Source organism: Neofelis nebulosa, chromosome 8 (assembly GCF_028018385.1).
Source record: "Neofelis nebulosa isolate mNeoNeb1 chromosome 8, mNeoNeb1.pri, whole genome shotgun sequence".
Taxonomy (NCBI): domain Eukaryota; kingdom Metazoa; phylum Chordata; class Mammalia; order Carnivora; family Felidae; genus Neofelis; species Neofelis nebulosa.
In genome coordinates, this window is record NC_080789.1 from 31,838,229 (window position 1) to 31,861,321 (window position 23,093).

Sequence of the window (23,093 nt, forward strand, 5' to 3'; positions counted from 1 at the left end):
AGCAATCCACACATACACAAAATACATTAATACATATAAACCACATTATCATACTACAGAAATGGAGATAAAAACAGTTGATGTAAATTCTCTAAAAGGAATAAAAACAGTAACACTGAATATGAGGGTAAAGAAGGAAATATAAAATATTATTTACAGTTTAATCTCTTGTCCATAGTTTACTATTTAAATAAGTTGGTTCAGTTTAGCACAGCTAGACTCAGAAGTAAAAATTCATGAAATTAGAAATTATTCTTCAAAGAAAAAAATGCTACTGAAAGGAATATTGCGTGGAAATGTTAAAAAGAAAGTGTTTAATGTAAGAGAATTATCTGAATAAAATTTTATTCTAGCCTGGGCCAGCAATGCATTATCATGGATAGCACCTGAACAACATTTTGGCCATCTGTTAAAAAAGATCTTGCATGTAACGTTAGTCACTTAAATAAAATTGGATAAGAAACTAGTATAAATTTCATTTTATTTTTTTTTAACTTTTTTATTTTTTGAGAGAGAGTGTGAGTTGGGGAGGGGCAGAGAGAGAGAGAGAGAGAGAGAGAGAGAGAGAGAGAGAGAGAGAGAATCCCAAGCAGGTTCTGCAATGTTAGGGCAGAGCCCCAATGCAGGATTCAATCTCACAAACCATGAGATCATGACCTGAGTCGAAATTGAGAATTAGATGCTTAACCGACAGAGTCACCCAGGTGCCCCTATAAATTTCATTATAAATTTTACCCTGAAAAAGGTGAAATGGGAAAATGCTAAATGTTAGAGCAGGAAAACAAGATATGTAGACTGTTAAATTCAGTATAACTTTTGCTTCTAGTCTTGTTTTTAATTTTTTTTTATGTTTTTATTTTATTTTTGAGAGAGAGACACAGAGTGCTAGTGGGGGGAGGGGCAGGGAGAGAACAAGACACAGAATCCAAAGCAGACTCCAGGCTCTTTCAGCTATCAGCAGAAAGCCTGATGTGGGGCTCGAACTCACGGACAGTGAGATCATGACCTGAGCTGAAGTCGGACACCCAACTGACTGAGCCACCCAGGCGCCCTTTTTTGCTTCTAGTCTTAAAGGAGAGAAGAACTGGACAAGACATAACACAGTTGGGTATCAGGCAAAGAAAGACGATGATACCCAAGAGAAGGAAAACAAATGAGGGAAACCCTACCTGGAAAGTTCAATACTTGGATACAGTTCTTAGTCTGTGGAGCATTGAGGGAGAACCCAGTGGAGCCTAGGAGTATCCCTGAGTTGTGAAGATGGAACTGAGATCCCTAGGAGCCCAGGTCGATAGAGTCAGTGGGGGAGAATACCATAGAGAAGAAAGCTGCTGAGAAAGAGAACTCAGATCTGTAGAGGGTCTCCTTCCAGTTTGTAGTACTGATCAGAACCGATCAGCATATATATATGGATATACTCAAGGTCAGTGTAGTGGGTTGAACCATGTCTCTCAAACATTCATGTCTATCCAGAACCTCAGATTTTTTTCCTTATTTGGAAATAGGTTCTTTGCCAATGTAATTAGTCAAGTTAGGATGAGGTCACACTGGATTAGGGTGAGCCTTAAACCAAATGTATAATCACTGCAGTGATACAGCAACACACCAAGGAATGCCAAAGACTGCTAGCAACCACTAGAAGCTACTAGGAAAGAGGCATGGAACAGACTTCTTCCTGAGAGTCTTCAGAAGGAACCAACTATGCCTGACACAGTTTGGACTGTGGCCTCCATCACTGTAAGAGAATAAATTTCTGCTGCTTTAAGCTACCCAGTTTCTGCTAATTTGTTACAGCAGCAGGAAAAATAATAGAAATAGGAAACTACCTCTCAAACGAATTAGATAAAAATTCTCAAATGCCATACAGAGCTAGGAATAGTTCCTCAGCAGCCAGAATAAAAGCCCTCATAAGTCACAGTCTATCAGACAGAATCAGTAGTGGAAGAAAATTACCTCTATCATAAATGCTGCTGTGGTCTCATATAACAAAGCTTAAGAGCAAGACTAGAAGATGAAACATCTCTCAAATAACTTAAATGCATCCTAAAATAAAGCTCTAAAATATTTATAGGAATATATTAAAGTAAAACTCACATATGGCATCTACGAAAAAATTACTGGGCATGTGAAAAAGTAGAAACATATAATCTATGAGGAGAAAAATTATTCAATCTAAACTAAGAAATGACACACAAGAAAATTAGTAGATGAAGACATTAAAGTACTAGAACATGTAAAGACATGAAACATAGAAAAAAGGCTTAAACAGAATTTCTAGAGATGAAAACAATGTCTGAAATGAAAAAGAACTAGAAAAAATTAAAGGGAGACTCTACATTGCATAAAAAAGACCAGTGAACTTGAATGCAAAGCAGAAGAAACTACCAAAATGAAAACGGAGAAAATAGTTCTGGGAGGGGAATAAACAGAGCATTAGTGTGACAACTTCAAAAGGCCTAATTTACATGTAATTGGGGTCCTAGAAGAATAGAAACAAATTTCAATGAGTAATGGCTAAAACATTTCCAAAATTTACATACTAAAACATATAGATTCTAAACTCAGTTAACCTAAGCACAGTACACATGAAAATAAAAGTAAGCGTAACCAGAAGTGTGTATCATTTGACCACCTTCACCCAAATTTTGTTATATGATAAGTATGTCTTACAGTAGTAATATGCAGCATGGGGACTACAGTTAATAATACCATATTACATATTTGAAAGCTGCAAAGAAAGTAGATCGTAAAAGTTTTCATCACAAGAAAAAAATTTTCTGTAATTATGTATGGTGATGGATGTTAAGTAAATTTATTGTGATAATTTCTCAATACGCATATACTAAATCATGACACTGTATACCTAAAATTCATATAGTGTTATATATCAGTTATGTCTCAATTTAAAAAATAAAATAAAAAGAGAAACAATGGTGAGGAGAAAATAAAAGCAGGCATAGAGAAAAAGACACACTATATGCAGAAGCACAAAAATAAAGATGACAGAGGTTCTCCCAGTAAAAACAATGCAAGCTAGAAAATAGTAGAGCAACATTTTTAGAGTGCTGAATGCAAAACAGTCAGTGTGGAATTCTAAACTCAGGGAAAATATTTTTCAAAAACAAAGGTAAAATAAAGATATTTTTATATACAAAAGCTAAAACAATTTGGCATCAACAAACCTACAGGTCAAGAAATGATAAAGTCCTTTAGTCACAAACAAAAATGGTACAATACGAAAATCACATTAAATGTAAATAGCTGAAACACCTCATTTAAAAAACAGATTACCTGATCAAACAAAAAAGGAAGACCCAATTATATGCAGCCTGTAAGATATCAACTTCAAAGATACTGATAGTAGTGCCTGGATGGCTCATTTGGTTAAGTGTTCGACTCTTGATTTCAGCTCAGGTCATGATCTCATGGTTTGTGGGATTGAGACCTGCCCTGGGCTCTGTGCTGACAATTCAAAGCTTGCTTGGAATTTTCTTTCTCCCTCTCTCTGTCTCTCCCTGCTCTCTCAAAATAAAAAAAAAGATATTGATAGATAAAAAGTAAAAAGATGGAAAAAGATAAACCATGTAACTCTAACAAAAGATATATAAAGTGAATTTCTGAGTAAAGATTATTACTAAGGATAAAGAAACTCATTAATAAAGGTAAAGGGATTAATTCATCAAGACATTATAATCCTAGATGTTAACCACTTGAAAATAGAGCTTTAAAACACATGAAGTAAAAACTACAAGAATAGACCAATCTACAATTATAGTCAAAGATTTCAACATCCTCTACTTAATAATAAAACAAGTAGACAAAAATCACTTAAACTATATAAGACATCACTTAATAACCAATTAAGTTAAAATAGGTTAAAGTTTCATTAGGTTAAAATCATTATTTTCATTAGTTGGTTTCATGAGTGTACTCAATATGTCAAAATTTACTAATTTGTACATTATAAATATATGCAGGTTTTAAAAAAATATTAATTATACAAAAAGCTGTTAAAAAAAACTTCAATGTAGGGGCGCCTGGGTGGCTTAGTCATTTAGCAGCCAACTCTTAATTTCAGCTCAGGTCGTGATCTCACGATTCATGAGATCGAGCCCCGCATCGGGCTCTGTGCTGACAGCGTGGAGCCTTTTTGGAATTCTCTCACCCTCTCTCTGCTCCTCCCTTGCTTGTGCTCTGTTTTTACTCTCTCTCAAAATAAATAAATAAATAAACATGAAAAAAGAAAAAAAAACTCAATGTAAATCAAACACTTCTATTATAATCACTGAACATCAAGAGTTAAAGAAAGAATGAAAACAAAACAAAACGAAACAAAACCAAAAAAAAGAACCAGAATTTCCATACCTGGTGAATACTGGAAGTTGGGACTGAATGACCTGGACTCTAATCACAACAAGTAATAGTGTACTGAACATCAAAACAATGAGTTTTATTAGTGTCTGCAGCATAGAAAATGGAATATTACTCTTCCCACGGAAAAACTGTCCGGCAGTAGTACATAATAATGGCAAAGTATACTGCAATAGGAAAAAAAAAGTTTTAAATAACAATATACTACAACGTTTTCAACAATGCAATACATTCAAAATGCAAGATTAGATATAAATTGACTGTAATTATAAAATCAGTATGGAGCAATGTGTGGAACTGATAAGGAATAAAACTGAGTCCAATAATCTTACCCAATAATGAATCATATTGGACGGTATTACTGTGTACATTTCCAAATTACCTAATGATTCCATTATTGAAACTGAAACAACAGTCTTAAAAAACTGAAGGAGTTATAAAATATTAAGTAATTTTCAGTGGATTCGAGGACAAAATCTGCCAGTTTCTTGCAAATTTTTGGTAACATTATTGGTAAAGAGAATAATTTATAATGACACATTTAGAAACCATGTTTATTATCATCAAATTCAAATAGGATAAAAGAAAACAATAAAAATTGTATTTCTCCTTACCCCCTGGGCAATAAATACTTCATACACACAGCAAATTCCCACAACTGTTATTCCTTGTTCTTTACACAATGTTGCAACAGCAACTAAAACCACTGTCAAAGCAATTGGAGTCCATACTGCAATTTAAGAACAGAAAAATATAAACTACACAAAACAATTTTATAGTATCATAAATGAATATTTTAAATTATACAACTGTTGGACATTACTAAAAAACTCGATTCTATATTCACATTTGTGTTATTTCCCATTAACCTATACTTCGTATTTCAAAATGTATTTAAATGTTGTGATTTTATATACCCAAAACAAAACATCGAAATGTATAACTTAAACTAAAAAATTTTTGTAGAGAGGAAAATTATCTAATGAAATGTTTTTAAAAAGTTTATTTAGTTTGAGAGAGAGAGACAGCATGCACGCATGCATGCACGCACACAGGGAGGGGCGGGGGGGGGGGGGTGAGAATCCCAAGCAGGCTCCCTGCTGCCAGCACAGAGCCCAAAGCTGGGCTCAATCTCAGGAACCCTGAGATCATGACCTGAGCTGAAATCAAGAGTCAAATACTTAACCGACTTAGCCACCCAGGTGCCCTGAAATACTAATTTTTAAAACAAAGGTAGGGTGGCCAAATTGGAGAAGGGAAGCTTAAAGGCTGGAGTGTTGTGATTAATGAACCATGTATGTGAAATGAAGGCAAATTCTTTAAATTATTACACAGACATCTATATGTTTTATTGTATCTGTCATTTATTAAAAACTTCAAACTGAAAACTACTAAGCAAAGTAGAATAACATTCTTATTTTAAAGAGTATAAAAACTGAAACAGATAAATAGAATTTAAATTAATACTATTCTTTTAAAAAATCTGCATTAGAGGGCACCTGGGTGGCTCAGTCAGTTAAGTGTCAAACTCTTGGTTTCAGATCAGGTCATGATCTCACGGCTTTGTGGGTTCGAGCCCTGCACTGGGCTGTGCTGGTAGCATTCCTCTCTCTCTCTGCCCCTCCCCTTCTTGCACTCTCTCTCAGGATATATACACACACACATATATATGTACATATATATATATATATACGTACATATATATATATACACACACATATATATGTACATATATATATACTTAAAAACACTATCAATAGAATATTCATAAGTTCTACTTAAATAGAAAACCTACTTCATCAACTTTAAGCAATATCAACTAGTTAGTAGTAATAATTTGATTCAAGAAGAATGAATTTTGAGAATAATTCCATATCTACTAATTTGCTTTATGACTTTGAACAAGTTTTCTGAGCTTAAGTTTTCCTTAAAATTTCCGTAAAATATGACCTCTGATTCTTTTCAAGTTAAAAAAGCATATTGCAGTATAATTGTGTGACCTCGGGTTTATTTATTAAGAACATTAATCAGAGCAAAATCTCAAATAATTGACTTAAATCCAAGTATAAATAGAAAAATAATTCATGAGTTTGATATATCTTTTTTTGTTGTTGGGCTTACTATAGAAATTCATTTATTTTTGAAATTGTTTTCAACTTTAAAATACTCTACTGATTAAAATTACTGAAAGAAAAACAACTCAAAAAACCTTCAAACACTATTGGAGATACCCAGTAAAACAGTATTCCTTTCCTCAAAAAAAAAAAAAAAAAAAAAATCTCATATTCCAGTCAGATCAAAACCATCAATACAAAAGTACATTATACCAAGGAATGAAACACAATGCTAAATTCCGTAAGAAATTCATACAGGAAAGAAATCAGTAGATGATTATTTACAAAACAAGCTGAACCTAAAGTTGAACCTTGAAGATATATACATAGAAAAACTGGGGAAGAGGTATGCATGCATAGAGAGGAGGAGGGAATAAGCTTAGCAAATGAATGATACAGAGAATAGTATGAATGGAAGGGTATGAATATAATAAAAATTAGTGGGAAATAACGGCCTTGAAAAGATATTTAAAACAATATATCAAATGGCTTGTATAACCAGTTTAGCATATATTATTTGAGTCTCAAAATCACTCTACTGTGATATAAGGGAAGATGTAATCATGTGCATTTTTAAGAAGAAAGAATTTTAGAGGTCCAAAAAACAGTCATGCACAATAAAGAAATCAGGACTTTAACTTGGTTCTTCTGACATTCAATTCAGAGCTTCTCCCTAGTTTGTAATTCCACTCCAAGACAGAAAGCAAACAGCTGCATTCTGTAATGCTGGATTCAATCTCAGCAACTAACAGCTCTAATAAAGGCAAAAGGTTTATTGAAACCAGTCATTTCAGTTCTTCAACTTTTGGTGATTACATTACTGTATGAACACATACTTTGATTTTATAAATAGATCTCTGGGGTTAAAGTTAACCACGTATAATTTTGTCCAAAACAAGTCCCCCTGCTAGATACACTAACAACACTTAAAAATATACATGTATAAATACAGAATCCATTTCAATCATTAAAATTCATTCCAATTTCAAAATAGAGGTTTCTAAACTGAATTTTACATGTATAAAGATACAAACCTTTAGCAATCACATATTCAAATAGTTATTTTAAGTATCTACTACATTTTGTGGAGGAGAAAGATAATAGTCATATAAACAAGATTTATTTGTTAACTGATGATCTAAGTGTTAATAAAGAAAAACAGAAAGTGAAGGGAAATAGAAAGGAATGGGAAGATGAGTGGTGCTGCTAATGGCATCTGAGCAGAAACCCAAAGTAACAGAAAGAAGCAAAGGCCCTGAGGTGGATCATGCTTTCAAAATGGGTGTGGGTCATGAATAACCTAGAATTTAAAGTGATCAAATCATTACAAATTGGAAACCTTTGCAAGGACACATACGTTAAATAGTGAATACAAAAGATGATGACAAATCTGGTTATGGTCTCAAGTATAAAATTATGTAATGTGGAATAGGACTATGGGAGTTAGGAGGACAGAGAGAGGTCCAAAGCAGGTTCAACACTTTTTTAAATTATAATTTAATCGCTGACTTGGTCATTTGCTCAACAAGTATATACTGAACACCTACTGTATACCAGGAACTCCATTCCAGGAAATGGAGATAGAAACCTACCTATATTACAAATCTAAGACAACACTAAAGGTGTTTGGCTAAATCACTTATTTGTTGAAACTTAGTTTCCGTTAATGTAAAATTAGGCCCCTTATCATCAGTACTTTGGGTTTATAGTGAGAAAATTCTCCACTGATGTAGGGAAAAAAAAATTAGAGTTAAAGTTTAGATCAACCAAATACAGGTTACTATTATGTAAGACCTCTTTCAGGTCTACTGTTCACACAACTCAAAAATCATTTTTATTGCCTGGAACTTGTTTTCTGATAATACCTGGCATAACTAGGATTAAAGAGCTAATGTGTACAAAGCATTTTCCAGGGTGGGCCACATGGTAGGGACTCCATAAATAGCTGAACTATGATCAACACCTAATAAAAGTTATTTTCTAATAGGCTTTCAACTTTATCTAAACAATACAATGCATGGCCTTCACAGGTGTTATTATAGAAAGACAACTGAAGTATTAGTACTTGAATCTTTGATAGGTAACAACAGATGGAACTAGGAATGACTCTAAAACTCCTATACTCTAGGGTAAATTTTTTAAGTTAAATTAAATACAGAATCTGTTAGTCATGATAAAATATAAACTGCATACAAAAATAATTTTTACTATTGACAATGTTGCATATCATGTTCGTACGTCCACACGTGCTGAAATAGTATAATACATAAAGATAAACCCAAGTGTGACATATATTTTATAACAAATAGAGTAAATAAAAATTACTTAGCAAGTTTTATATCTATAGAAAAAAAATTAAATGTTAGACACTTACTTATGGAATTATCTGGTCCTTTTGATTTGGTATATGACAAAAATGCAGCTAGAAAAAAGATAGATGACAAAAGTTCTGCTCTTCCTACAACACCGGTTACCTAAAAAGGGAAAGGGAGAGGAGTTCATATTAATGAAGAGCCTCCTGAAAATTTAACTACCATATATAATAGGAACAGCACTTTAGAAATTAAATTGCCATAATTTTTCAAGCATATTTCAGTTTCTTAGACATTCTTTGAGTGCCCTCGTGTGGTGAATCTGTGTATCTTCCATAAAAATAAATTTTCCAGTGACTCTACAATAGTTCTATTATCATCACTATTTTGAAATAATTGCAGACCCACAGGGAGTTGCAAAAATAGATACAGAGAAGTCCTGTGTACGGTTTACCCAGCTTCCATTAACAGTAACATCTTATATAATATTAGTACAATATCTAGAGTAGGTCTTAATTAAAAAAGACAAAAAACCTAAGACCTTACATATTTTCTTAAAATACAAGTGTTCTTAAAATATAAAAACATCATAAATTCAGTAAGGTCTATCTCAAAATAAACTTATAAACTAAAGACAATGAACTTTAAAAAGTCCTTTTAAATTCTACAAAATTAAATATAAAACCCTCAAACCTCTTCCTTTAAAGTATGCCTGAGTGCCTGAATCAGTTAAGCGTTAACTCCTGATTTCAGCTCAGGTCATGATCTCTACTGTCAGCATAGAGCGTGTGTGGGATTCTCTCTCTCCCTCTCAAAACAAATAAACTTAAAAAAAAAGAAAAAAAAAGAGGCCAGTATATAAAAAGTTTGGGGGCGCCTAGGGGGCTCAGTCAGTTAAGCATCGACCCCTGATTTCAGCTCAGGTCATGATCTCTGCTGACAGTGTGCAGCCTGCTTGGGATTCTCTCTCTGCCTTTGTCCCACTCATACTCTCTCTCAAAATAAATAAACTTAAAAACAAAGTACTCTTTTGACACCTGGGTGGTTCAGTTGGTTAAGCGTCAACTTTGGCTCAGGTCATGATCTCATGGTCTATGAGTTCAAGACCCGCATCGGGCTCTGTGCTGACAGCTCCAAGCCTGGAGCCTGCTTCGGATGCTGTGTCTCCCTCTCTCTCTGCCCCTCCCTGGCTCATGCTCTGTCTCAAAAATAAACACTTAAAAAATTTTTTTTAAATAAATAAAAAAAGAAAAAAAGAAAAAAAAAGTACTCTGAATTCACTGTAGAATTTAAAACAACCTATCATTTTTATAAACATATGGAAAAATATCTGTTCAATTAGACATAAAAAGGTTCAAGACAGTGAGAGACACACACCCCTTCTAATACACACACACACATTCAAACACTTGGAGTTTAAACATACACATTTTTGCTTACAACCAAAAGCTCATAACAAAGCAATTGAACAGAGTCCTCTTTGCTCTGTTGTGCACAGTTTTGGGGTTTCACGGTTTTCAAGAAAAATAAAGTTATAGTTTATGTCTTAGGAGGTACTGGCTGACAGACATATTGGCAACAGCAGAGACAGCTAACAATTTTGAAACACATGGCAAGAGACAACATGAAAGTACTGGGTATCATCATTTGTTAGGATGTGTTTATGTTTACATATATTTTGATATATTTTCATCCTTTACTTAAATTTGCCTTACTAAATATTTCCTATCCTTTGAAACACAATGCCAAGTTGACAAATATTTTAAATCTATATTCATAAAAAAATTAGCAAAAAAGACCTATATTCATTTATATTTTACATTACTAATCTTGAGCAATTATACCTTATACCCTTAAATAATAAATGCTTGTTTCAAAACTTGTTTTAAATTTAAAAATTTTATGTAGCCTAGAAAGTTAAGACTTACACTAATTTAAAAATCTTCAAATATTTGATTTAAAGCCACAGTTAATTTTTTTCTTAAAAACATATACCATTATAATCATTATGTAGGCTCTGCTAAAAAAAAAAAAAAAAAAAAAAAAAAAGAAAAAAATTGATTCACAGTTTTACTTACTGCTTCTGTGTGTATTGGGTGCACTGCAAAAAGTAAAGAAGCAATGACACTACTCCTGTTGTCCAGAAAAAGTTTGCAGACTTTAAGAAATATCACACTAACCACAGCATGAAAAATCATATTTAGGAGATGATATGACATTGGTTTCAGCTCACTAAACAGATAATTTAAGCGAAATGTCAATACTGTTAAGGGACGGTAAGACTTGTGGCTTCTCTCCTGAAAGGAAAAAAACAATCATCATCATTAAAGTACCATGGTCCTTCAGGGCACACAAACTAATTGCTGCATTTACTGTTGAAACTAGCAATAAAATAATGAAATGAATGCTCCAAGGATAACACAAACATAAAATACAGCTTTATAAGCTGTGTTTTCCTATTTCCTTAGTCCCAAAACAAGGCAATTTCCTCTCCTAAATATAATGAAGAATCAACAGCAGAGCAAGAACATTTGACTTTTAACTCCTCTTTAACACACAAATTAAAAAAAGAGAAAAATAGGGGCACCTGGGTGGCTCAGTTGGTTGAGTGTCCGACTCCTGATTTCAGCTCAGGTCATGATACCAGAGTTGTGGGATCAAGTCCTGCATCAGGCTGTGCACTGAGGGGTGGAGCCTGCCTAAGGTTCTCTTTCTCTGCCCCACTCTGTCCCTCCCCCCACTCTTGTGTGCTCTCTGAAAATAAAAATGTAAAATAAAATAAAAATATAATAATAGCACTGATCAAATTAGACCAAAAGATTCCTTCCAAAGCCTATATCCCCATCTACACCAATACCAGCATTTATATAACTGCTGGATAGCTCTTCAAAAGTAAATATAAGAATTAAATGTTTACCAGCACAGTTTAAACGGTGAAGTCTCAAAATGATAGTGTCTAGTTGTTTTATGAAAAATACCTTTGTAATGTATACACCTGAATATATTAAGCCAAAAACTCACTAAATACTACACAGAGGATAATACAAAAGCAAAAACATTCTTAGTTTTTGCTGAATTTCTTTACAAACTGTAAGGTTCACTTAACCAGAGAAGTTTTACTGTAAGACAAAATTAAAGCCGATTTAAGAATAAAACCCAGGTCAAAACCACATAAAATATTATCCTAGCTATTTTTAAAAATTTTAGCTCGGGAAGATGGCGGTCTAGGAGGACACTGGGCTCACCGTGTCCTGCTGATCACTTAGATAGATTCCACCTATACCTGCCTAAATAACCCAGAAAACCGCCAGAGGACTAGCAGAACGGATTCTCTGGAGCCAAGCGCAGACGAGAGGCCCACGGAAGAGGGTAGGAAGGGCGGCGAGGCAGTGCGTGCTACACGGACTGGCGGGAGGCAGCTGGGGCAGAGGGGCAGCCCGCCGGCCAAGCAGAGGCCCCAAGTCTGGCTGGCAAAAGCAGAGGAGCCAGACGGACTGTGTTCTGACAGCAAGAGGGACTTGACATCTGGAAGGTTATAAGTTAACAGCTCTGCTTGGAAAGCAGGGAGGCTGGAGGAAAACAAGAAGGAGAGTGGTTGAGCCCCTGGCGACAAAGCTCAGCTTGGCAGGGAACAAAGGCGCTAGCCAGCGCCATCTCCCTCGCCCATCCCCCAGCCGAAATCCCAAAGGGAACCAGTTCCCGCCAGGTAACTTGCTTGCACTGTGAAACACCCAATGCTGTGCTTCTGCAGATCCATCCCTCCAGCAGCGGGTCTGACTCCCTCCCCCTGCCACAGGGCCCCTCCTGAAGTGGATCACCTAAGGAGAAGCGAGCTGAGACTGCCCCTCCTGCCCCTGTGCACCTAACCTATTCACCCCAGCTAATATGCCAGATCCTCAGCACCACAAGCCTTGCAGTATGCAAGTAGCCCAGATGGACCACGCCACCCCACAGTGAATCCCACCACTAGGAAAGGGGAAGAGAAGGTACACACCAGTCTGACTGTGGCCCCACCGGTGGGCTGAGGGCAGACATCAGGTCTGACTGCGGCCCTGCCCACCGACACAAGTTATTCAAGACAGCACAGGGGAAGTGCCCCGCAGTCCCGCACCACTCCAGGGACTATCCAGAATGACGAAATGGAAGAATTCCCCTCAAAAGAACCTCCAGGAAATAACGACTGCTAATGAACTGATCAAAAAGGATTTAAACAATATAACAAAGTGAATTTAGAATAACAGTCATAAAATTAATCGCTGGGCTTGAAAACAGTATACAGGACAGCAGAGAATCTATTGCTACACATATCAAGGGACTAAGGAACAGTCAGGAGGAGCTAAAAAATGCTATTAATGAACTGCAAAATAAAATGGAGATGACCACGGCTCGGACTGAAGAGGCAGAGGAGAGAATAGGTGAACTAGAAGATAAAATTATGGAAAAAGAGGAAGCTGAGAAACAGAGAAATAAAAAAATCCAGGAGTATGAGGGGAAAATTAGAGAACTAAGTGATGCACTAAAGAGAAATAATCTACGTATAATTGGTATTCCAGAGAAGGAAGAGAGAGGGAAAGGTGCTGAAGGGGTACTTGAAGAAATCATAGCTGAGAACTTCCCTGAACTGGGGAAGGAAAAAGGCATTGAAATCCAAGAGGCACAGAGAACTCCCTTCAGACGTAACTTGAATCGATCTTCTGCACGACACATCACAGTGAAACTGGCAAAATACAAGAATAAAGAGAAAATTCTGAAAGCAGCTAGGGATAAACGTGCTCTAACATATAAAGGGAGACAGATAAGACTCGTGACAGATCTCTCTACTGAAACTTGGCAGGCCAGAAAGGAATGGCAGGAGATCTTCGATGTGATGAACAGAAAAAATATGCAGCCGAGAATCCTTTATCCAGCAAGTCTGTCATTTAGAATAGAAGGAGAGATAAAGGTCTTCCCAAACAAACAAAAACTGAAGGAATTAGTCACCACTACACCAGCCCTACAAGAGATCCTAAGGGGGATCCTGTGAGACAAAGTACCAGAGACATCGCTACAAGCATGAAACCTACGGACATCACAATGACTCTAAACCCATATCTTTCTATAATAACACTGAATGTAAATGGACTAAATGTGCCAACCAAAAGACATAGGGTATCAGAATGGATAAAAAAACAAGACCTATCTATTTCTACATAGATATATGAGAGGGGATGGAGAACTATTAATCATGCTACTGGAAGTCAAAAGAAAGCTGGAGTAGTCATACTTATATTAGACAAACTAGACTTTAAATTAAAGGCTGTAACAAGAGATGAAGGAGGGTATTATATAATAATTACAGGATCTATCCCTCAGGGAGAGCTAACAATTATAAATGTCTATGCACCGAATACAGGAGCCCCCAAATATATAAAACAATTACTCACAAACATAAACAACCTTATTGATAGAATGTGGTAATTGCAGGGGACTTTAACACTCCACTTACAGAAATGAATAGATCATCCAGATGCACTATCAATAAAGAAACAAGGGCCCTGAATGAGACATTGGATCAGATGGACTTGACAGATATATTTAGAACTCTGCATCCCAAAGCAACAGAATATACTTTCTTCTCGAGTGCACATGGAACATTCTCCAAGATAGATCACATACTGGGTCACAAAACAGCCCTTCATAAGTATACAAGAAATGAGATCATATCATTCATACTTTCAGACCACAATGCTATGAAGCTTGAAATCAACCACAGGAAAGAGTCTGGAAAACCTCCAAAAGCATGGAGGTTAAAGAACACCCTACTAAAGAATGAATGGGTCAACCAAGCAATTAGAGAAGAAATTAAAAAATATATGGAAACGAAAATGAAAATACAACAATCCAAACGCTTTGGGATGCAGGGAAGGCAGTCCTGAGAGGAAAATACATTGCAATCCAGGCCTATCTCAAGAAACAAGAAAATCCCAGATACAAAATCTAACAGCACACCTAGGGGAAGCAGAACAGCAAAGACACCCCAAACCCAGCAGAAGAAGAGAACTAATAAAGATCAGAGCAGAAATACACAATATAGAACCTAAAAAAGCTGTAGAGCAGATCAATGAAACCAGGAGTTGGTTTTTTGGAAAAATAAACAAAATTGATAAACCTCTAGCCAGGCTTCTCAAAAAGAAAAGGGAGATGGCCCAAATAGATAAAATCATGAATGAAAATGGAATTATTACAACCAATCCCTCAGAGATACAAGCAATTATCAGGGAATACTATGAAAAATTATATGCCAACAAACTGGACAACCTGGAAGAAATGGACAAATTCCTAAACACCCACACACTTCCAAAACTCAATCAGGAGGAAATAGAAAGCAGCGAAGAAATTGAATCAGTTATCAAAAATCTCCCAACCAATAAGAGTCCAGGACCAGATGGCTTCCCAGGGGAGTTCTACCATACATTTAAAGCAGAGATAATACCTATCCTTCTCAAGCTATTCTAAAAAATAGAAAGGGAAGGAAAACTTCCAGACTCATTCTATGAAGCTAGTATTACTTTGATTCCTAAACCAGACAGAGACCCAGGAAAAAAAGAGACTACAGGCCAATATCCCTGATGAATATGGATGCAAAAATTCTCAATAAGATACTAGCAAATCGAATTCAACAACATATAAAAAGAATTATTCACCATGATCAAGTGGGATTCATTCCTGGGATGCAGGGCTGGTTCAACATTCGCAAATCAATCAACGTGATACATCACATTAATAAAAGAAAAGATAAGAACCATATGATCCTGTCAATCGATGCAGAAAAGGCATTTGACAAAATTCAGCAAACTTTCTTAATAAAAACCCTCGAGAAAGTCAGGATAGAAGGAACATACTTAAAGATCATGAAAGCCATTTATGAAAAGCCCACAGCTAACATCATCCTCAATGGGGAAAAACTGAGAGCTTTTTCCCTGAGATCAGGAACACGACAGGGATGCCCACTCTCACTGCTGTTGTTTAACATAGTGCAGGAAGTTCTAGCGTCAACAATCAGACAACAAAAGGAAATCAAAGACATCAAAATTGGCAAAGATGAAGTCAAGCTTTCACTTTTTGCAGATGACAGGATATTATACATGGAAAATCGATAGACTCCACCAAAAGTCTGCTAGAACTGATACATGAATTTAGCAAAGTTGCAGGATACAAAATCAATGTAGAGAAATCAGTTGCATTCTTATACACTAACAATGAAGCAACAGAAAGACAAATAAAGAAACTGATCCCATTCACAATTGCACCAAGAAGCATAAAATACCTAGGAATTAATCTAACCAAAGATGTACATAATCTGTATGCTGAAAACTATAGAAAGCTTATGAAGGAAACTGAAGAAAATATAAAGAAATGGAAAAACATTCCGTGCTCATGGATTGGAAGAATAAATATTGTCAAAATGTCAATACTACCCAAAGCTATCTACACATTCAATGCAATCCCAATCAAAATTGCACCAGCATTCTTCTCAAAGCTAGAACAAGCAATCCTAAAATTCATATGGAACCCCAAAAGGCCCCGAATAGCCAAAGTAATTTTGAAGAAGACCAAAGGAGGAGGCATCACAATCCCAGACTTTAGCTTCTACTACAAAGCTGTAATCATCAAGACAGCATGGTATTGGCACAAAAACAGACACATAGACCAATGGAATAGAATAGAAACGCCAGTACTAGACCCACAAATGTATGGCCAACTCATCTTTGACAAAGCAGGAAAGAACATCCAATGGAAAAAAGAGTCTCTTTAACAAATGGTGCTGGGAGAACTGGACAGCAACATGCAGAAGGTTGAAACTAGACCACTTTCTCACACCATTCACAAAAATAAACTCAAAATGGATAAAGGACCTGAATGTGAGACAGGAAACCATCAAAACCATAGAGGAGAAAGCAGGAAAAGACCTCTCCGACCTCAGTCGTAGCAATTTCTTACTTGACACATCCCCAAAGGCAAGGGAATTAAAAGCAAAAATGAACTACTGAGACCTCATGAAGATAAAAAGCTTCTGCACAGCAAAGGAAACAACCAACAAAACTAAAAGGCAACCAACGGAATGGGAAAAGATATTTGCAAATGACATATCGGACAAAGGGCTAGTATCCAAAATCTATAAAGAGCTCACCAAACTCCGCACCCGAAAAACAAATAACCCAGTGAAGAAATGGGCAGAAAACATGAATAGACACTTCTCTAAAGAAGACATCCAGATGGCCAACAGGCACATGAAGATGCTCAACGTCGCTCCTTATTAGGGAAATACAAATCAAAACCACACTCAGATATCACCTCACGCCAGTCAGAGTGGCCAAAATGAACAAATCAGGAGACCATAGATGCTGGAGAGGATGTGGAGAAACAGGAACCCTCTTGCACTGTTGGTGGGAATGCAAATTGGTGCAGCCACTCTGGAAAACAGTGTGGAGGTTCCTCAAAAAATTAAAAATAGACCTACCCTATGGCCCAGCAGTAGCACTGCTAGAAATTTACCCAAGGGATACAAGAGTACTGATGCATAGGGGCACTTGTACCCCAATGTTTATAGCAGCACTCTCAACAATAGCCAAATTATGGAAAGAGCCTCAATGTCCATCAATTGATGAATGGATAAAGAAATTGTGGTTTATATACACAATGGAGTACTACGTGGCAATGAGAAAGAATGAAATATGGCCCTTTGTAGCAACGTGGATGGAACTGGAGAGTGTGATGCTAAGTGAAGTAAGCCATACAGAGAAAGACAGATACCATATGTTTTCACTCTTATGTGGATCCTGAGAAACTTTACAGAAACCCATGGGGGAGGGGAAGGAAAAAAAAAAAAAAGTGGTTAGAGTGGGAGAGAGCCAAAGCATAAGAGACTCCTAAAATCTGAGAACAAACTGGGGCGCCTGGGTGGCTCAGTCGGTTAAGCGTCCGACTTCAGCTCAGGTCATGATCTCGTGGGCCATGAGTTCGAGCCCCGCGTTGGGCTCTGGGCTGATGGCTCAGAGCCTGGAGCCTGCTTCCGATTCTGTGTCTCCCTTTCTCTCTGCCCCTCCCCCGTTCATGCTCTGTCTCTCTCTGTCTCAAAAATAAATAAAACCTTAAAAAAAAAAAAATCTGAGAACAAACTGAGGGTTGATGAGGGGTGGGAGGGAGGGGAGGGTGGGTAATGGGTATTGAGGAGGGCACCTTTTGGAATGAGCACTGAGTGTTGTACGGAAACCAATTTGACAATAAAAACCAATTTGATAATAAATTTCATCTATTGGAAAAAATAAATAAATAAATAAATAAAAATTGTATGTAAGGGTATTCAAATTCAGCTTCTTTGCTCTCTTACCTCTTACCATATCTTGCTGGGACCCTGGTATTATACTTGTAAGCTTTTCATCCCTACTAGGGAATGTTAGGAACCACAAGGAACAAATATTTCTCCTTTGAAAATAGGAACATTTTAATATCTCTATACTGACTACACACACCATGAGTGTTGTCTACTTAGAATGTTCTTTGCTGCTTAATTTCTGTATATCATTGGCTTTAGCTCAGGCAGACAAAATTATTTTTAAGGCACTATACTGAACTGACATGATTTGTATCCAGTAGCAAAAAAAAGGTTCTAGAAACCTTTTGAGAGCCTAAAATGTTACCATAGTTCCAATGGGACATATTTGCCAGCCGAATGGATGAAGTCTGAAAATGCAGGAGGAATAGGTTATTTTTAATTGCAATATACATGATTTTTTTTTGTTAGGTCTATTAGAGAGCCATAAGTAATGGCCAATTAAAAAATTAATTATTAACATAACTAATTATAGTAAATCTTGGATTGCAAAAGTAACTCGTCCTAAGTGTTCCACAAAACAAGGAAATATTTCTAATAAATTTTAACTTGATAAATGAGTAATATCTTACAATAGTAGTATGTGAAACAAAGTCACATGATCACAACTGAGACAATGGCTCGCTCGCTCGCTCGCTCTCTCTCTCTCTCTCTCTCTTTCTCTGGCTGTGGAATTGTGGGTGACCATCTCCCATGGTCACATGCTTGATCTCAGGCTGTGGCAGAAATCAGTGGTTTCAGAACTCTGGAGGGTGCCCACAACTGGCACCAGTGTCTTGTTTGTCACTTCAAACTACCTATGTACGTACTTCACTTTTCCATACAAGAGTAAGCTAAGGAATGCTTTGTTTCATTTTACGTCAGACTGCCTTCAGATATAGACTCTTTCCTCTGCTGTCTTACTGCCAGTTTCATTAAATATGACAAGAATTTATCAATACTGTATTGTAGTATCTCTGCAAGTGTATATGATGGCCCCCATGCAGAAAAAGGTTGAAAAGAAAGGCGGTGAGAAGGAGATGATCATGGTGGATGTTAAGAAGGAAATCATTGAGCAGTACAAACAAGGCATGCAAGTGGCCGAAATTGCAAGATTTTATGGAAGTCTACATCTGCATCTCATCTGGAGAGGAGGAGAAAAAGGTAGAGGAATCCCTCACTTCAAATGAGATTAGGGAGAAGTGTAAAATGTGGAAACGGTGCAAAATTTTATAGAAATGTACCACCCAAATAAGGCTGTGGCAGTGTGAGTGATGAATCTATTTAATGGCAATGCAATGTCACATTTCCACGAAATCCTCAAAAGGAGGCAAAAGCAAGTGCCAGTGGATAGGTTCTTTGTTTAAGTTGCACAAAAAGAGGAAGATTCCATGGAGTCTATAGATAGCAGTGATTCCGTTAGTGATGGTGAAAGTTGTCCTACACAATAACCCTCTTCTCTCGTCTCCCTCACACCAGCCACTAAAGTTTTCAAAGGTAAGTGCAGATTAATTTTTCTTTATATTTTGTATTTTCTTAATTTTATATTATATTGCAGTGTGGTAATGGAATAAGCTTAGGAATTCCCTGAGCCTGCACTGATGGGTTAACAAGGCATAAAGAATTAAAAAGCCAGGGGCGCCTGGGTGGCGCAGTCGGTTAAGCGTCCGACTTCAACCAGGTCACGATCTCGCGGTCCGTGAGTTCGAGCCCCGCGTCAGGCTCTGGGCTGATGGCTCGGAGCCTGGAGCCTGTTTCCGATTCTGTGTCTCCCTCTCTCTCTGCCCCTCACCCGTTCATGCTCTGTCTCTCTCTGTCCCAAAAATAAATAAAAAAAAAAAAACGTTGAAAAAAAAAAAAATTTAAAAAAAAAAAAAAAGAATTAAAAAGCCATAGGATACTCACACCCAAATTTGGGTACACAAGATTAGGTAAGTAAGTATAGAGAGGGTGGGCCAATGCCCCAATACAAAAGTATATGAGGTAAATAAGGTTGGTATTCAGGGAAGATACCACCCGCCCCCTCCCCCACCCCCCCAACTCCCCAACTTAGTATTATAGCAGAAAGCTGCTTTTGCAGAAGGACCAAATTAGGTAAACAGGTAAATAGGGCTATAGACCACTGCAGGGCAAAGCTGCCCAGAGCAGAGCTAATTAACAAAAGAAAGGTTCCTAGTTGACTCTGAGGTTACATGTTCCACCTTTCTTGTTCCCAGACAAGTTGAGGTAAACAGGTGGTGCCTGCGGTCTGCTGTAAACAACCTTCCTCTGGGCACCAGGATTTTTTGTTTTGTATTAACCCAAACCCCTAACCCCGCATATCTTCAAGATCCCCTTTCCCATGAGTCCATGAGTTAATGTTTACAGTTTCATTGTCTCTTTCTGCACGTTCATCACCATGTTTGTAAGCCTTCTGATCCCAATAAGAAAGGAGCAAGGACCCTTAATCAGGGGCTCTTGTCTTCTCCCGGACATTAGCCATCTTTTGCATTTTAATCCTGCATCTCGCTTTCTTGCTAGACAAGAAAGAACTCTAGACCCAGAGTCTACGACATTACAGTATTGTAATCATTTTTATATGAATATTTTTGGGTTGTGGAACAAATCATCTGAGTTTCCATTATTTCTTATGGGGAAATTTGCTTTGACATATAAGTGCTTTGGATTACAAGCATGTTTCCAGAACAAATTATGCTCACAAACCAGTATTTTACTGTATTTACACAATTCATTAGTAATCTGAGACTCTGCTATGACAAATAATCATTAGCATAGTAGATAACAGGTTTACTCTGCGAAAGTACAGTAAAACAGTTATATTACAAACAAAATAATATAGATCATTATTAAATTCAGGTATATTAAAAGGAAATTTAATTACTCATATTATTAGGTGGCAATAGAAACATAGGCATGAATATAATGAGTGAATTAGCTGACAGTTCCCTGCTAATGTGAATCTCCATATAGTTGAGGCAATATCTAGTGCAATGGGATTATTTGCAAACATTACCTTAAGATAGATATATTGTAGGCCAAATGCCAGACAAGAGCGGCTCATTACAGCTCAGTGGTTCTCAACCATGGCTGCACCAGAGAATCACTTGGATAACTTAAGAAACACCCAATCCTCTACCCCCCCAAAATCCTACAATAAAAAAGCGAACACACACAAAAAGAACAAGATAAAAATATTGATGGTTACATCCCATTCTGAGCTAACTGTAACTAACAAGTTTGAGTAGAACCTTGGTAACATTTTAAGTGCCCCAGGCAACTGTAATATGCAGCCGGATTTATAATCCACCGAACCATTCAAAAACAGAGTATTACTATCTAAAGAATGGGTTTATAAAAGAGATGATCTAAACACTGAGAGGCCAAAAGGAGTCTAAAGATCCCTAATGTGCCAGTATTCATACAGTTCAGGACAATGTTCTAAGCCCAAAATGTGTCCTTAAGCTCTATACTGGCACAAAAATCCTTATATAAAGGTTTGGTGATCTGCACACAGGCCTCTAGCCTATCAGTACTTAATGACATCAACCATTAGATCTTTGTGCTAATTCCAGGCTTGTCAAGAAAACATATAATACCTAAATACTATTCAGAACAATTTTTCCCTAGTGGCATGTTTCCCAACAGGAAAAGAAGATGCCCATCTGAAAACAGGAGGAAGCAACAATCTCCACCATATATTGTTATTCTAATTTGTTCATTCATTTTGTCTGAGTTTATTATTATGAGTATTTTCTTAGTGTGCCCACTTATAGGTGCTTTGAACAAAATCAAATATTGTATTTGTAAAGCTGAGGAAATCATATTGACACGAAGGTATGATAACTTTCATGAGACCTTTAATCTAGCCAGCTAACCTTTCAGTTTAAAATCTCAATGCCATGATTAATATCACAACAGATACTAGCTTAAGTTGTAGGAATGGACACGTAGTTCTAAGGGTCTCTGGGGATAAAAGGTAGAAGGAAATAAACTGACTAGAAAATAACGTATCTTATTATAGAACCACTATTTTTTACTCATTATCAAATATGTATTTTTTTTAAAGGCTAGAATTAGGTGAGAACAGGAAGGTTTAAGAAAATAAAGTCTGCTTTTTAACAAGAAAAAATACTTATGTGCTGTCACTAAAGGAATGACAGACTTCACCCCCACCCTTGAGAGACTTCCATATTTAAAGCCTGCTTGGGATTCTCTCTCTCTGCCCTTCCTAAACTCATGATCACGTGAGTGCACCCATGCACTATCACTCTCAAAAAAAAAGTCTAATCTATTTATACTGAAGTCACATATTTTCAGATGGTTAAATATATCCAAAGTGGTCATCTCTTTGGCCTGAATCATGGAAAAAGAGAAAATTAGCAAGAAATAGATTTGTTTACACTTACTCGTATCCTACTATGTTTGGTTTTCACACACATATATTATTTTTAAAAAGATTAAACCAAGGTATACAACTAAGGAAAGAACCATGTACTGCTTTAAAGACGATAACCACATCTTCAACTTCCTATCTAACATACAAATTTTTGGGAAACAAATTCATAAATGCTATGATGCCAATGTTGATAGAGAATTACGAGTAATAAACTACTAGAATTATTTAAAATCTGAGATACATATAAGCAATAAATAACTACTTACCTCAGACATAGGGGTTCCCCAGAAGTCATTCTGAAATAAAGTTTTTAAAGGTGTAGATGGATGCAGGTCTTTATTATCCAGTATTGCTGAAACATCATCAAAAACAAAACCACAAAAGAGGCTGTTCCAATAGCAGGCAGTAACCACACCTACTATTAAGGTTACTTCTTTGAGGTTAATATCAGCCATCTTTTCCACAAGCACTTGTGGGTAAAATCTAGGAGGGAAAAATCATGAAAATAAAATAAGCATCATTTTTTTCAAATAAGTAAAATTTTAGTA

The 23,093-nt window shown here is 36.5% G+C and overlaps 1 protein-coding gene across 4 annotated transcripts in view; it reads right to left on the reverse strand.

Moving 5' to 3' along the window:
• Positions 1–23,093, reverse strand: part of TMTC3 (transmembrane O-mannosyltransferase targeting cadherins 3) — a 59,865-nt gene that overhangs the window by 27,523 nt on the left and 9,249 nt on the right. For all 4 annotated transcript variants that reach the window (XR_009265489.1, XR_009265490.1, XR_009265488.1 and 1 more), the window contains exons 2-6: positions 22,812–23,028; positions 10,876–11,094; positions 8,860–8,959; positions 4,986–5,101; positions 4,366–4,538 (exon numbers count right to left, since the gene is read on the reverse strand). Coding sequence is in view for 1 of the 4 variants with exons in the window: in XM_058741848.1 (XP_058597831.1) it covers positions 4,366–4,538; positions 4,986–5,101; positions 8,860–8,959; positions 10,876–11,094; positions 22,812–23,000 (797 nt within the window). In the remaining 3 variants the exon portion in view is untranslated. The remainder of the gene's footprint in view (positions 1–4,365; positions 4,539–4,985; positions 5,102–8,859; positions 8,960–10,875; positions 11,095–22,811; positions 23,029–23,093) is intronic.